The 17,586-nt window shown below is 43.2% G+C and overlaps 1 protein-coding gene across 1 annotated transcript in view; it reads left to right on the top strand.

The window, feature by feature from the left end:
- The window catches only part of trdn (triadin), an 88,901-nt gene that overhangs the window by 20,658 nt on the left and 50,657 nt on the right, over positions 1–17,586 (top strand). The window contains exons 3-5 of the mRNA XM_066676805.1: positions 2,372–2,425; positions 8,175–8,303; positions 15,072–15,098. Coding sequence (XP_066532902.1) covers positions 2,372–2,425; positions 8,175–8,303; positions 15,072–15,098 — 210 coding nt within the window. The remainder of the gene's footprint in view (positions 1–2,371; positions 2,426–8,174; positions 8,304–15,071; positions 15,099–17,586) is intronic.

The following is a 17,586-nucleotide window of genomic DNA, read 5'->3' as shown; positions in this document are numbered from 1 at the left end:
AGAGCCTTTGCTGGTATTCCAAGCTCTACAAAGCCAATGTATATACAGAAAAAACACTCATGTTTTTAGAGATTAAAAAAATGATAAACTGGCACCATCAAAAAAAACAAAGAAACAGAAAACTTCTATATGTGGGCACCCTGTCATGTTTGTGCTACAACTCAACACCCGCGCCGCTCCATGGGGTCAATGGCTTATAGGACCATAGAAGTTAGAGTGAACCCTCTTTTTCTTTGACTGAATTCAAAGATGTTTTTGTTCTCTTGTGGGTAGAGCAAGGCCCTCCACTCTCCAGGAGACCACCCTTTGAAGCCTTCTCCCCTTCTTAGAGAACTGGGATTGTCCAGTGTCCTCTGAGCTCAGAGAGTTCTTAAAAGCTAACACTGAACTCAAGAAGATAATTAGAAATACTTTATTTCCTACTGATAATTACTTGAATTTTGGGAAGCTTTGAATGGCTCTGAATACAAAGTGAACCCCTCCCCTTTTTAATTAAGACATCTGAAGAAGTACAACAGTGCACATAGTTTAAAGAAACAACTCAAGGGCACAGAAAAAGAAAAAAGTCCCTGAAATCCCTGACACTAAATGTAATATAAATGACACTGGCTGGAAGAGGGTTGAGGCTGTGGGGGAAAAAGCATGCCTTTCATATCCATGAATCAAAGATGAAAGCTGTTAGATGATCAAAATGACAAACCGAGGAGCTACTTTGCTGCAAGTCTTTGGAAAGCCATATGATTTGCCTGAAACTATCCTCCTCAACAACCCGCTAATGCACAATGCATTTGAGTCCCTGTGTGACTGGTGAACGAAGGGCGCATTTCCAAGGCAGGAAAGGAACCAACACACTAGAACTAGGGCAGAAGGATGTGGTCAAAAATCACAGTCGTGATATTTTACGTTACTGAGATAAAACTTGCAGAATATAATGATACTTTAATGGTAACACATAAAAGTAGTTTACACCTTACCCATAATAACAGTGACTCCTGGTGATGGCTCAGTATAAGCAGCCTCACTCTCTCTGGGATCAAGATTAAACACTAAACTCTGAAGCTTGTAAAACACAGTCCTGTTTTGACATTGTTTGCTGTAGTTTTACAGTGACTCTTTCAGTAATGCGTCAGCTGCAGACTGAAACCTCTAGATACTACAGCTCATGTTCAGTCACTGGGTAGAACTTACAGAAGGATGTCCTTAAGAAACTGGTCCCACTCACTGGAAATCCACCTCATTCCACCGTGAGATCCCAATTGTGTTGTAAGTTAATTCGATTTCATTAGGCCTTCATTTCGGCACCTGAAGGCCTATCGCTGGGGTAGGTAGCTTGGCATTATCTGCCTAGAGACCACAGTGAAAAGACTCTGATCAAACAGCTTTCCTTTGGGTTTTTGAAGAACAAACGACAACAATAATGTTCCTTCCGTTTAATTACATCAGAATAGTAAAAACCAGTCAGTAGTGAATAAGGTCTAAGGGGTAAACAAGGTAAAGTAAAAGTCTACAAAGGGCAGTCAAGTGTTTCTGAGAAAGTTATTAGAAACCTTCAGTGTCTTGGTCTATCTTCTACATGTACAGCTACTTAAAATCACTCGTAACGTTTCCCCAGTTCAGCCTAGGCCAGATATAATGAGCGAAACAAAGAGATTGTGCCACTGTCTGAGCTTTGGACTGGAACACCCTCTGTCTCTCTCTCTCTCTCTCTAGACTGACATCTGTTGTTTACCGGGGCATTAGCCACCGAGGCCATGACACGAGTGGCTGCAGACAGTGAGAAATGAGCGCGACTGGAGCGTTAGGGCTCTGAAAACAATAATGGATTTTGGTGAAATAGGTGAAGAAGTTAATCAAACAAATGTCACTGAATTCATCAGCCTTGCATTAGCATTTCAGTTTGGAGTAGATTTCACAGTCATGTGCTTCACCCTGAGTTTTTAGGCTATGAAGCGTGAAAACATGGCAATTAAACACATAATTTTATTCACGGATTTAAAAAAAAAAGACCTGCTTTAAAAAGGAAATATTATCTTCAGTCATTTAGGTGCTATCCAGATATACACAGTCAAATAAAATATATTTTTAAAGGACATTTTTCACTGCTGCATATCCCTCATGATCAGCAGAATCAATTAGATTAGAACCTAACTGACCTCTTATTTACGTTAATACACTGTGGCAGTGTTCAACGCAGTCATCTCATCTTCTTCATCTCTCTTCCTGTGCATGTGCCTTGTTCTCACTGTCACTGAGTGGACTTCACTGTGGTTAATGTGCACACTGCTGCTGCTCCTGCTTCACTGCAGCGTCCAGTTTAAGGCTGTGTTTGTGTCGCTGTGCCACTCCTCTGCTCTGTCTCTCATCTGAACAGGACCTCAGCCCGGCCGAGTCAGGAAGGCCTTCAAGGAGGCAGGCGGCCTTAGAGGCAAGCCATCTTATGCGTTTATGCTTTGAACTTTGCAGTGGTCCGCTGTGTTGCTTCAGTAAAGCCTGCTGTGTGATAAAAGTGCTTTGAGACCAGTGAGTTTTTTAACAGCATGATCTTGACAATCACAGCCTATGCTATGAACTGAACTCAGTGGCGCCCCCTTGTCCTGCACATGGTGCTGGTGTTTTCCTGCGCACACTTGTGCAGGGATACTCCAGAAACCAATGTAAAGCACCACAGCTATGACTTACTGTATCTAACCATCAGTTCTGATGTTCCATGTTTATTTCTCGCTTAGAGACACTAGTTAAGGGTCGCTATTTTTGCTCCTGGGCTCCCCCTACAGTTGCAGAGTATAATTCATTTTTACAGATCTCTCCTGCCTCTAAAGGTTACATACTACAGTTTCTGCAGTGCTGAGCAATCGATAGCAACGACAGAGGCTCGGTTCTCCTTATTAATGCAGAGCAGAGCATCAATGATTCTGAAGCTGCACTTTTACTCAGACTTTTCAGATTGCGAGGGCACCATGCCCCTGACCCCCACTTCTGAACTTCTGTCCCTGAGGAGCAAATAAAGCCCATCGGAGTGGTTTGGTGTAGACAAATTTACTGGTCTCCTTACAGTGGTAACTGACGGGCACCAGATGTTGTGAGAGCTACATCACAGTTACAGCCATTTTATCCACAAAACTAAATCAACAGCAAATCTACACCCATCTGATTTGTTTTGTTGTATTGATATGAATACAATTATAAATGGTCAGAACCTGGGGTCGTGGGTTCAGTTGAGGAGTTTTTGCTGTGTTCTCCCTGTGTCTGTGTGGGTTTCCTCCGGGTGACTGTCTGTGAGGAGTGTGGTGCGTTCTCCCGGTGTCTGCGTGGGTTTCCTCCGGGTGACCGTCTGTGAGGAGTGTGGTGTGTTCTCTCTGTGTCTGTGTGGGTTTCCTCCGGGTGACTGTCTGTGAGGAGTGTGGTGCGTTCTCCCGGTGTCTGCGTGGGTTTCCTCCGGGTGACCGTCTGTGAGGAGTGTGGTGTGTTCTCCCTGTGTCTGTGTGGGTTTCCTCCGGGTGACTGTCTGTAAGGAGTGTGATGTGTTCTCCCTGTGTCTGCGTGGGTTCCCTCCGGGTGACTGTCTGTGAGGAGTGTGGTGTGTTCTCCCTGTGTCTGTGTGGGTTTCCTCCGGGTGACTATCTGTGAGGAGTGTGGTGTGTTCTCCCTGTGTCCGCGTGGGTTTCCTGCGGGTGACTGTCTGTGAGGAGTGTGGTGTGTTCTCCCTGTGTCCGCGTGGGTTTCCTGCGGGTGACTGTCTGTGAGGAGTGTGGTGTGTTCTCCCTGTGTCCGCGTGGGTTTCCTCCGGGTGACTGTCTGTGAGGAGTGTGGTGTGTTCTCCCTGTGTCCGCGTGGGTTTCCTCCGGGTGACTGTCTGTGAGGAGTGTGGTGTTTTCTCCCTGTGTCCGCGTGGGTTTCCTCCGGGTGACTGTCTGTGAGGAGTGTGGTGTTTTCTCCCCGTGTCTGCGTGGGTTTCCTCCGGGTGACTGTCTGTGAGGCGTGTGGTGTGTTCTCCCTGTGTCCATGTGGGTTTCCTCCGGGTGACTGTCTGTGAGGCGTGTGGTGTGTTCTCCCTGTGTCCATGTGGGTTTCCTCCGGGTGACTGCCTGTGAGGCGTATGGTGTGTTCTCCCTGTGTCTGCGTGGGTTTCCTCCGGGTGCTCCGGTTTCAAAAACACATGTTGGTAGGTGGATTGGCGACTCAAAAGTGTCCGTAGGTGTGAGTGAATGTGTGAGTGTGTGTCGCCCTGTGGAGGACTGGCACCCCATCCAGGGTTTGTTCCTACCTTGCGCCCAGTAATTCTGGGTAGGCTCCGGACCCACTGAAACCCTGAACAGAAAAAGAGGTTACAGACAATGTATGAATGAATTAAAATATTTATATACCTTTAGTTTCATAACTTTCTGTGATGTAGATATTAGTTTTTAATTTTTAGAACTTCTTCAGCCATCTGGTCCTCTACACCATCGCCGTTGGTGTACAACAGCTCAGGATGTGGAATCTTACACCAAACCACTCTCAGTGTCTTTATTTACATATATTTGTTTGTCTAATAGAGTTAATTAACCCCTAAAACTCATATTTAACTGTGTCTCTTTATGTGGTTTTGCAATGAACTGCATTTACACTTTTATTCACTTTCTGCATCATGAGGTTTGTGTTTGCTTTGGCCCTATACACACCTGACATTAACTTTAGTCCAAGGGCACTGGATCACACACCGATCAGCCATAACATTACGACCACCCCCTGTCCTGTGGGGGGCTATTCTCAGTCCAGCAGTGACACTGAGGGGTTCAAAACTACCAGAACGTACCAGCACAACACACACTAACACACCACCACGTCACTGCAGCACTGAGAATGACCCAGAACCTGTATCAGACCTGCTCCGTGGTGTTTCATTTTCTGTCGAAGTCGTAATAAAATACTCTTCTACTCTTCCACACTCTGCAGCTGAGGTGTGGGTTGATCCACAGTTCTCTGCTCGTTTCAGGGAAATAACACACTGCACCATGTATTTGCCACTGCTGCAGTGTTTGTTCAGATCATTAGCAGTGCTAACTCAGCATTAACTCACCACTGTTAAAGTCACTATCAGCGATGTTTAGCTCAGAGCTCTGAGGTGGGTCAAACTAAAAAGAACACTTTCACATCTCTCTACAAAGTCTGTGGACACTGTGTAATCAGTAATTGCTGATAAAGAAAGTTCACAAATGAAAATGGAACGCTCCAGAGCAGCTGCACATGAGCCTAAGGTCACCATGCCTAAGCCAAGCTCACAGGTCACCTCCTGAGTTCCTGTGGAGCCATGGAACTGTGTCCTGGAGAGATGGAGCGTCATCCAAGTGACTTTGAGACTCTGATTTGGGATCTAGAACTAATAAGCCAACATCACTACTGTTCTTACAGCTGAATACAATCAGAACCACACAGCAATGTTCCAACACAGAGTGCAAAGCCTGCTCAGAAAAGCAGAGGCTGTTACTGCAGCGAAGGAGGAACAATCCTCCTTATAATGCCCTTTTTTTTCATTTTACAAGAAAGCTGGTGGTTATTGTGACACCTCCAAAGCTCAGTCTCAGAAGCTGGTTGCACAAAAATATCTCTTGAGAACTGACATTTTTTGAAGAAACAGGGATTAAACATGACGCATTGTTCCATTACTGTATTTAAACAAAATCATCTCTGAATGTGGCTTTAATAGTCAGAGGAACAGTGATGTTAAACCAACTGGGGATGAATTAAAGTAACACTTTATTTTATTTTAATTTTATCTTAAAATTACTGCTTCAGTATTATTTTGATGCTCCGTTGAGCTGTAATAGTGAGAAAAGAGCCTCTGTCATTTCTACTCTGGGCTCATCACTGCAGAAACTGCACTATGTAACTTGTGGAGAAGGGTAGGAAACCATATCCCCCTCCCCACTGATTTCAGTACAGTGCTGTAAAAATGAATTACCCTAGGGGGAGTCCCCTAGTGAGCAAAAACAACCCGAATGTTACATAGTGTTCCTTTAATGACACCAAATATTACCAAGTGTTTCTTTAACGGACACCAAGTCTTACCTAGTGTTCCTTTAACGGAAACTAAATCTTACCTAGTGTTCCTTTAACGGACACCAAATCTTACCTAGTGTTCCTTTAATGGAAACTAAATCTTACCTAGTGTTCCTTTAATGGACACCAATTCTTACCTAGTGTTCCTTTAATGGAAACTAAATCTTACTTAGTGTTCCTTTAACGGAAACTAAATCTTACCTAGTGTTCTTTTAATGGACACCAAATCTTACCTAGTGTTCCTTTAACGGAAATTAAATCTTACCTAGTGTTCCTTTAATGGACACCAAATCTTACCTAGTGTTCCTTTAATGGAAACTAAATCTTACCTAGTGTTCCTTTAATGGACACCAAATCTTACCTAGTGTTCTGTTAATGGAAACTAAATCTTACCTAGTGTTCCTTTAACACAAACTAAATCTTACCTAGTGTTCCTTTAACGGACACCAAATCTTACCTAGTGTTCCTTTAACGGAAACTAAATCTTACCTAATGTTCCTTTAATGGACACCAAATCTTACCTAGTGTTCCTTTAACGGAAACTAAATCTTACCTAGTGTTCCTTTAATGGACACCAAATCTTACCTAGTGTTCCTTTAACGGAAACTAAATCTTACCTAGTGTTCCTTTAACGGACACCAATTCTTACCTAGTGTCCCTTTAATGGACACCAACTCTTACCTAGTGTCCCTTTAACAGACACCAAATATGCAATATGAAAATTATGAATACATTTGAACAACAGAAAATCAATGAAATTTTTATTCCACTGTATACAGACCTGCCGTGTGTTGTAATGGGAATTGACTCTAGCAGAGAACACCTTACACATCTAATGTGTGTCTGGGGAAATTTGGAATGTGTCGCATGCTCCAGGGTTGGCCCATGATGCCTACAGGCACCTTGCATCTTTCTGCATGGTACACTGCATAACTAGGAAGCTATTAGCTAACGTTCATAAGTGAAAGGTGAAAGGCAGACCCAGGTGACCATGGATGGACAGAGGGCAAAAAAGGATGAAACCTGAGAGCACACCTCGAGCAGCGGCTTGGAACATGATTTAAAATGATTCTTCACGTTTACTGCTGTATCTCAGGAAGACCACTTCTGACATATGATTTTTGTATATATATAAATACACACACACCTAAATGCAGTAATTCATAACAATATGTTTCTCATCCCAGTGACGTACTACATCATCTCATTTCTTCATTATTATCAGAGGGAATGTCATTACTCACTTAGTAATTCTCTATTAAAGACTGGTCTATACTTCTGCAGAGATCCACGTAAACGTCTCTGCGTCACGTTCACGTGCTTCACATGTTGAGGTCTGCATCCAAAACAGAATGAACTACAGTGAGTACCAGAGTCTGTTATACATTATAAACTGAAGGAGGAAACACTGGGAAAATAAAGAAAGGTTTAGGCCCCGTCCACACGGATTTTTATTTTTAAAAACTGAGATTGTCCTTTCTCCATTGTTGAAAATATACCTGTCCAGACGAACACGGCTGCATTACCATGTCAGTCCAGTAGGGGGCCACAGTGCCTCTTAAAGAGAGGCTTCAAAACACCACGATGCATGAGAGGAACACAGAGGTCTTGATCACAAATCACTCCATACTCCCTACGTATTTATTTCACATACATCTCAGATCCATGTAGTTTCAGGGCATCAGCGAGGCTCCAGCTGAGAAGTCAATGTGGATCTATGCAGAAGCATGTACCATCTTTAAGAAAACATTAAATCATGTCAGTGTTATTGGAGATATTCAAGTGCATTTTTTTCAGTACTTCTCCATGCTGTTTTCTGTCAAATGGCTTTGTCAGGTGATGTGATGGATTGTATAGAAACAGGGATCATATGTGAGAGTGATGTATAAACGAAGGAGTAGCTCATGCTGTGTTCCTATGTACGACTGATGTATTTAAGAAGGTGCTGCTCATGTTTCTGATGCTGTTGCTGGAGGATGATGATGTCCCACTCTGCTCTGATGTCTGTACTTGATGCCTAAGCTGTGTTAGCTGTGTCTTTTCCTTGCCTGTGTACTGTAGGGGATATTGTATTCATTGTTGTGTGTATGTGGGGATCTCTTCTCTGATGTAAGCCTGTTACACGATGCACTCAGGAGGTATTCAGCACATGAGCAAAGACCCCGTGAAGACAGTGACCGACGCCATGGAGGAGTCCACCAACTGGATGAGCTCCGTGCTGAGCTTTATGAGTAATTTGGTAGCGCCTGAGGAGGAGGGAGAAGGTATATTCAATCTCGAAGTGAATGCCATGCCACAGTAACACTGAGCTAACTTACACTGCTGGGCAAAATCTGGACTTGCTGTTTACAACTGTGCAAACCAATTCGGCTGCAGAGGCACGCAGACAGTGACAGAGTTTGTGAAATGTGTTTGATTTGGACATGAGGCAAATATTATAGACAACTGAATTCAGGTGTTAATGTCTGATTAAGATCATTATTAATATGATAAGTGATTCCAGACTTTTGAATGGCAGTGTAACACACACACACACCCACACACACACTGATGTCACCACTGCATTTCAAAGTTTGATTTGACGAGTCTTGGGTACTAATGCAGCTTATTAAAACCCCTCACGGACGGCGGTCACTCTTCCTCGCTGCTGGGGGACAGACAGGCCGCACGTCTGGGGAATGTCATTCGCACAGAGATTAGGAGACAGCGCTATCGTATCCAAACAGCAGGTCCGGCACAAGCTCTCAGAGCCGTGGGGGAGGCATCAGATAGGCCAGCGTGCTGAAATCTGATCACACTCCTCCTTCTGCCCAGCCTCAGGCTAAAGCTAAAGCTAAAGCTGGTTCTGGCTGTTACTCCTGCAGCTCTGATCCAAGGGCTTAGCTCGGGCAGCAGAGGTCACTGCAGCCGGACTCATCTTGTGTTTACTGCCCACAGGACACACAATTAAAGCAATACTCGGGTGTTTCAAAGCTTCATTTCAGTCCTGTCACATTCAGGGTGTACTGTTACATACCGTTGACAACAACACACTTTAATCGGCAGTTGCTCAATGCAGCCAACACCTTCAAATGGCTGGAATTAGTGTAATGTAATGGGTAACACGACAACAGAACAGGGTTCGGGTCCCAGCTCGGGTAGGGACATCATACTTTTTATGATGCCTGTATTTATAAGCCTTTATAAATGCAGTTATAATGCTGTGTTAATAATAGTTTGTAAACATACTCTATAAACTGTAAACTGTAAATTATAAACATGAAAATAACAAGTGTCAGCAATCACGATAACAACTGTTAAATGGATAAAGAATTGTACAACTTTATAAAGCACCTATAATACATAAACCTTTATAAATACTTTATAAACATTTATAATATCTTTACTGAGTGTTTTAAGTGATTCACAGTTTATCTTATTATTGTTTTATAAATAACGTAAAATATCAGTCACTCTACTTGAAGCCTGATGGCATTTATAAATGTATTATAGCCTGCTTATTAATTATGCACAGGTTATTATTCATTTACAAGGCCTTAATGATAGTGACACGTGTCATCTTTAAAATATAACTAATTATAACTTATTATAAGAGCCTGAAGAGGCATTACTGGAGTCCATACGTATGCTACAAAGCATTATTATCGAGTTTATAAAGGGTTATAAATACTGGCTTCTTAGAAAGTGCAACCATGAGTCTTTGTACAAGACATTATCACACTACGATCGTCCGACAGCTGCCATAAACATAAATGATCAAATTAAACCACTCTAATGAAGAATGAGATGCACCAGGGTCGTTCTTAAAGGTTTATCTGAAGCTACTGACTTCATGATCAGATTTGACCAGCGATTGTGCACATGGCACGATGCTGATAAAGTACACACACATTCACTTCTGAAAGGACGAGATATACACGAATTCCCCAATGAAGAATCCTTGGAGATCAACGTAAATGCATTTTCACTGTTTACTGACAATTCAGAAACTGCCCTTTGGTCAACACATGTTTTCAGCTCTTTTACAAGTGCAGGGAAACGCACTGAAATCACTGTCTGTGCTAATCACACTGTAAACTGAAGATAAAGTGGATAAAGGTTACAATGCACAACACTGATGGATGACTTTAATACAAGCAGCAATACCACTCAGTGAAAGTCTGACCTGCACATGCTGCTGTTATGATGTGTGTAGCATGTTCTAAATGAGGGGAAAACTAAATAAAGGGACGCTGTTTTCCAGCTTTACGCCTCAGTGAAGAGCTGTGAGACAGAAGAATGAGGCTGTGTACCTGCGAGTGTGAAACCGTATGCTGTGATCCTGCAAAAAACTAAAATAAAAACCACCAAAAATGGACAACCCGAGTCCCTCTCTCTCACTTCTCTTATGTCTGCCTTTATTTGGAGAACGTGTGACCACCGCTACACCACGACTTGGGACTGATACACTTTTTAATATTGTTTTAAATGAAAGATGAACAGCACACTTGAATTGGATTTCAGACGTAAGGCAAATGTAACAGTTGCCGTAGTGCCACAGTTCACAAGTCAGTATTCGTCTTCACAGCATCGTAATACACAGCACAGTTAGAATCATAGACTGTGACACAAGTCTCTATAAGAGATAATACACAATAGCATTAATCTAACCTTTACTACACTTCACAAGGCATCTACAGACTGCACTGTTACTACTGGTACTACACCTAACTTCTTTACAGTGAAGTATATACCATGATATTACACATACACCATACTATACCACACTAATGTAGTCGATCCCACCACACGGCACTAGAATATATACTGGTTACCTTTACACACTCATATGATAATCCTATAGAAGACAAGGCCATGGTGTCTGTAGCACTTTACTAAACCATACTTTACTACACTCTACTACACTCTACTACACTGGACTAGTTCATACATTAAAATGAACCTTCACTCAGTTTTACAGTCACTTTAGTAAACCATACCCTACTATAACTTACTATACTTCACTGTACCTAACAGCACTCTCAAAAATAAAGGTACGGTAGAGGTACACTATTGGTCACTAAAGGTACAAACAGTGTAGTGTATCTTTAAAGGTACAGCAGGTACATTACACTCTCTTCTCGAGAAGGAGAGGGATATATCTGTAATCCTTCTTTATACAACTGTGTCAAACTTAATAATTTAATAATAATAATAATAATAGTTAATAATAAGTCCTGGAGGAGGTGAAACTGAGTGTATGAAACCGACACAGATTTAAAATCTACAATGATTATGATTGAACCCTTGAGGATACCACAACAGTAACATTTTTTTCTCACACATTAAAATTCACCTTTCATTAATACAGTTCCAGAAAATCAACCCATGCTGCAACACATTACTGTTCCATACTATAACTCACTCTAACATGCCTTATTATAATATAATATACCTTACTATACCATATTAAAGTATACTACAATACACTAGGCTTAAACACACATTCACACTGACCTTCACACCATCCACTGTGTGTAAAACTCTAAATAATCTAGTTGTTTAGTGAAGCTTCAAGGCTGTGGGAAAGCACCCAGGTGGCACCTCTTAAACTGACAGAGATCATTCCAAGAGTGTGAACAGCTGCTTTAGGGCAAATGGGTTTGGTCTCTCTTAAGACTTTAGTCATTTGGATAATTCCAGATGTGTTCGTTCATAACGATCAAAAAACATGACGTGTGTCCAAACTTTTACTAGGATTTTACAAATGGCTTAAACATCTGGTTATTACATTGTTATTATTAGGTTGTAAACACCTTAAGGATAGAAAGGGAAACGGTGATGACCTTTTGTGTGATCATGAAAGAGTAAGGGAAGGCCCAAAGAGTAATGTTAAGGTTCACCACATTGTCATCAGTGGTTTATTGAAGAAACCTGGTGGTTAAATGGTTAAACTACGTAACAGTGCTGGAGCTGACAGGGTTAATGTCGACTGATGGAGAACACAAAGTGTGGTCAGTATTTGGCGAGATCTGACGTTTAACTCTAGATAGATGCGGGTTCACTATTTGGCAAACAACAGGTCATTGAGACCAATGCTATTTTTGTGTTATGAATAATGATTTTTAAACCTAATTAATAACCGTTAATAAACAGATTGTAAGCCATTTATAAACCGTAATAACTGTTATAACCAAAAAACTGAATACAGAAAAAGCACACGTCCACAGTCCACTGATCTATAAACAGTGCCCAGCTCCCGAGAGGAGGCCAGATGGATCAAGCCATGTGCTCTGCCCCTTTAAACACAACCTGCTGCCCACAGCAAGACGCCTGATGTCCTGTTTAATTTTGGAAGCTATGGGCGGCTCTGGGCTCTCTTTAGCATTCTCACAAAGCCTTTACTTCAAGGAAGATTCCAGCTGTGTTCTGTCTATAATTTATCTACCACATCTGTATCATTGAACACAACACACACACTTGCTCCTCATAGGGGCTCTCGAAAACAGATCAGCCTATATAATATCAGCCAAAATAATATATTGAGGCCACAAGATAGTAGTTTGAGGCCACAAAATAATATATTGAGGCCACAAGATAGTAGTTTGAGGCCACAAGATATTATTTCGTGGCCTCAAAATACTATATTGTTGCCTCAATATATTATTTTGTGGCCTCAAACTACTATCTTGTGGCCTCAATATATTATTTTGTGGCCTCAAACTACTATCTTGTTGCCTCAATATATTATTTTGTGGCCTCAATATATTATTTTGTGGCCTCAATATATTATTTTGTGGCCTCAATACAGAACCTCTGAGATAGGGTGAATGAAAAAGGAGAGAGGGAGAGAGAGAGAACAGAGAGAAATGAGTAGGAGTGTATGTATCCTGTGGTGTCCGTATAAGGAGTGGATCTGGCTGCAGTGTAAATGTTAAATAGCTCTGAGCACTGGAGAAATAAAGACCATTGTGCTGTAACTTCAACACATTTGGCAAGAAATGCTCCTCTGTTTGCGAAGCCAAGTCGATTCAAACACTTGGCTCAGTGAAGGAGGAGAGGGGGGTTGATACCCAGAGACATCACAGCCTCGTCAAATCAAACTTCTCTCAACACTAATCACCAATCAATCACGCTCACTCACGGGCACACACACACACACACTAACCAGTGGATGACTCCTTTAACAAGTACTGGAACAATCACGTCAGAAGAGTGTTTTCCCGCACAGTGCTGTGTGGAACATAAAAACCAAATTTCCAGAAAATTCAGGATATTTTGTAAAATGTAATAATAAATAATAACAAGAATCTGTGGTGTGTTCATTCTCCTGAAACTCTGAAGCACAAAGAAAATGTCTCCAATGTTCTCACTGAACAACTTGATTTTGGTTCAGAAAAAAAAAAAAAACATTTAGACTCTGATGCTTCAAGTAAAAAAAAAAAAAAGTTAAATGTTTGTAGAATATTTGGGTCCCACTGTTATGAACCAGTCCAGTATAAGCAGGTGAATAATACTGCTTATATTACATAATACTGCGAAAGATCTCAGCAAATCTCAGTCTCTGACCTTCAAGCCCTCAGACAGCACTGCATAAGGAACGTTCCCCAAGCTCTGATTAATTTCTGTCACTTCACACAGTCTGCAACCTGAATCTCCAGTGCACAAGGAGAAAGCCATGCATCGTCTCCATCAGAAACACTGCAGATGGTCTGAAGGACAGTGGAAGCCTGTGCTGTGGTCAGATAAGGTCACGTTGGGTTCCCCAAGCCAACATCTCTCATAGTATGTGGGCCCTTGTGACCCGCATATGTGGGAAGGTACCATTTTTGTGGAGGAAGGTATAGGGATTTTAGAGTAGACAGATGCTGCTATCACAGCGATGTCTTTCTGGAGGGTCCATGTTTATTTTAGAAGACAATCTCAGGTCTCACTCAGCAAGCGCTACAACAGCATGGCTTCGTAGACACAGAGTGCGTTGGTTTGTCAGACCTGCCCGAGATCCAGACCTGTCTGCTACGGCACACCATGAAGAGGAGGATCAGGCAAACAGCAGCCACAAACCGCTGAGCAGATAGAGCCTCGTATCGAGTGAGAATGGGGGATAATTCCACTTGCAAAACCGCAACAGTTTGTATCCTCAGTTCCCAAACCCTTATACATTGTCAGTAATAAGAAATGTGAAGAAACACACTGATAAACATGCCTCTGGAGCATGTAGCAGGTCTTTAAACTTACAAACTACAAATCAAGTGTTCAGTGAAATCACGCTATAGCACACTATAGTTGTACAATTACAGACTGTAGTTCATCATGTAGTTGCTCTGCATACTTTGCAGCCCCTGTTCCTCAGGGCTCAGGATCCCTATGCCAGGGTCAGTGCAGTGCTGAGAGTGATCCAACACTATGGTGGTCCTGTGGATTGAAGGCCTAGGTCAAAGTGGTGCTAAAAGTATGCAGAGCAACAGATGGACTACAGTGTAATTGCAGAACTACACAGTGCTCCTGTGCGGTCAGTGGAGCTGAGAGAGTGAACGGTGAGTGTTCAAATGCAGTTGTCCACCTTAAAAATTACACTGTTACCCATACATAATGAAGCCAATCTTATTACACATGTGTATATTACACAGAACTGCCATAACCTTGTTATGTTAAACTTGTTATGGCAGTTCTGTGTAATATACACATGTGTAATAAGATTGGCTTCATTATGTATGGGTAACAGTGTAAGTTTTAAGGTGGATTACAGTGTAATTTTTAAGGTGGACAACTGCATTTGAAGTCCACTGTTGTATCTAAGGAGTATTTTCACTGGACAAAACCAAACCCACACTGCACCCTTCTCTAACACTGTATAAAGGTGTGAAATTGCAGTGCTTTTAACTCACACATTCTCCTTTATCTGTTTACCTTTCCTACAATGTGTGTGTGTGTGTGTGTGTGTGTGTGTGCTTGGTGCAGATGAGCCTTTCCCCCTCTCTAATCCACATTCATTATTTACTGTTTCATCTGTTACTGTTCCACTCTAACACCGCTTTCCTCTTCCCCTGCAGGAGAATGGCACGCAGTGAGGAAAAAAGGTCAGTGTTTAAGTCTTAGTCATTTGTTTAAGACCTTGTCTTAAGCTTAAATTAATCACATTCACAAAAACAGAGACTTCTTCTGGTGAAACCCAATGTCGCTAGGACTTCGTACAGACTTTTGATGAGTTTATATCTAACACAGCACTCTGCATCTTTGAGCTCAGACCGAGGGCTCCCTGGACAGGGTTTAAACCTAGTTTTCAACCACACAGATTTACGACTGGAAAATGAGCTCTAGGACTAGGCTTGATCCCTCACTGGAATCTGACCCCAAGGGACAGCTGTTTTGAACTAGAGTAAGTCTCAACAGAGGTCTGAAATGGTGAAATACCACTGATACGTGGAGTTTAATCCAAGTCTAGGCTTAAAAGGAACAATACATAATATATAATATTTTTTACCTGACTATTACAGCTTCAAAATAACTGTGATGCTTCACTGAGCTGTAACAGGGAGAACAGAGACTCTGTAGCTGCTACTCTGGGCTCTGCATGGCATTATGTAACTTTTAGAGGATATGTATTTGGTTATATTTCACATCAATAAAGCAGTCATTTCTGCAAAATGCAGCAGAAAATAGAAACCATTAAAATCATTGATATTTCATCAACAGTGGGCTGCTTAAAGGGGACAATATCTCCCTTTTTCACAGTAAACAGTTGTGGGGCTTAATGAAACATGGTCAAAACACCACAAGGATTAAACCCCACAGCAGCATGCTCCCCCTCTCCAAACAGCCCTGTTCAGCAGCTGTTCTTCTGAATCATTTGTCACCAACGTTTTTAGGTACTAGATTACATTTTGATATCTGAATTAATTAATGTTCTACCGGCATAAACGTCTACTTAAAATAACAAACAAACAAAGCTGTGTGTGTCTCCACTCCAGTAACATTAAAAAAAGAAACCTGGAGGTTGTGGGTTTGAGTCCCACTCTGGGTGACTGTCTGTGAGGAGTGTGGTGTGTTCTCCCTGTGTCTGCGTGGGTTTCCTCCGGGTGACTGTCTGTGAGGAGTGTGGTGCGTTCTCCCTGTGTCTGGGTGGGTTTCCTCCGGGTGACTGTCTGGGAGGAGTGTGGTGTGTTCTCTGTGTATGCGTGGGTTTCCTCCGGGTGACTGTCTGTGAGGAGTGTGGTGTGTTCTCCCTGTGTCTGCGTGGGTTTCCTCCGGGTGACTGTCTGGGAGGAGTGTGGTGTGTTCTCTGTGTATGCGTGGGTTTCCTCCGGGTGACTGTCTGTGAGGAGTGTGGTGTGTTCTCCCTGTGTCTGCGTGGGTTTCCTCCGGGTGACTGTCTGTGAGGAGTGTGGTGTGTTTTCCCTGTGTCTGCATGGGTTTCCTCCGGGTGACTGTCTGTAAGGAGTGTGGTGCGTTCTCTCTGTGTCTGTGTGGGTTTCCTCCAGGTGACTGTCTGTGAGGAGTGTGGTGTGTTCTCCCTGTGTCTGCATGGGTTTCCTCCGGGTGACTTTCTGTGAGGAGTGTGGTGTGTTCTCCCTGTGTCTGCGTGGGTTTCCTCCGGGTGACTGCCTGTGAGGAGTGTGGTGTGTTCTCCCTGTGTCTGCGTGGGTTTCCTCCGGGTGACTGTCTGTGAGGAGTGTGGTGTGTTCTCCCTGTGTCTGCATGGGTTTCCTCCGGGTGACTGTCTGTGAGGAGTGTGGTGTGTTCTCCCTGTGTCTGCGTGGGTTTCCTCCGGGTGACTGTCTGTGAGGAGTGTGGTGTGTTCTCCCTGTGTCTGCGTGGGTTTCCTCCGGGTGACTGTCTGTGAGGAGTGTGGTGTGTTCTCCCTGTGTCTGCGTGGGTTTCCTCCAGGTGACTGTCTGGGAGGAGTGTGGTGTGTTCTCTGTGTATGCGTGGGTTTCCTCCGGGTGACTGTCTGTGAGGAGTGTGGTGTGTTTTCCCTGTGTCTGCATGGGTTTCCTCCGGGTGACTGTCTGTAAGGAGTGTGGTGCGTTCTCTCTGTGTCTGTGTGGGTTTCCTCCGGGTGACTGTCTGTGAGGAGTGTGGTGTGTTTTCCCTGTGTCTGCATGGGTTTCCTCCGGGTGACTGTCTGTAAGGAGTGTGGTGCGTTCTCTCTGTGTCTGTGTGGGTTTCCTCCAGGTGACTGTCTGTGAGGAGTGTGGTGTGTTCTCCCTGTGTCTGCATGGGTTTCCTCCGGGTGACTTTCTGTGAGGAGTGTGGTGTGTTCTCCCTGTGTCTGCGTGGGTTTCCTCCGGGTGACTGCCTGTGAGGAGTGTGGTGTGTTCTCCCTGTGTCTGCGTGGGTTTCCTCCGGGTGACTGTCTGTGAGGAGTGTGGTGTGTTCTCCCTGTGTCTGCATGGGTTTCCTCCGGGTGACTGTCTGTGAGGAGTGTGGTGTGTTCTCCCTGTGTCTGCGTGGGTTTCCTCCGGGTGACTGTCTGTGAGGAGTGTGGTGTGTTCTCCCTGTGTCTGCGTGGGTTTCCTCCGGGTGACTGTCTGTGAGGAGTGTGGTGTGTTCTCCCTGTGTCTGTGT

Source organism: Hoplias malabaricus, chromosome 7 (genome assembly GCF_029633855.1).
Source record: "Hoplias malabaricus isolate fHopMal1 chromosome 7, fHopMal1.hap1, whole genome shotgun sequence".
In the NCBI taxonomy this organism is placed as follows: domain Eukaryota; kingdom Metazoa; phylum Chordata; class Actinopteri; order Characiformes; family Erythrinidae; genus Hoplias; species Hoplias malabaricus.
This window is presented reverse-complemented; position numbering and strand designations above follow the sequence as displayed.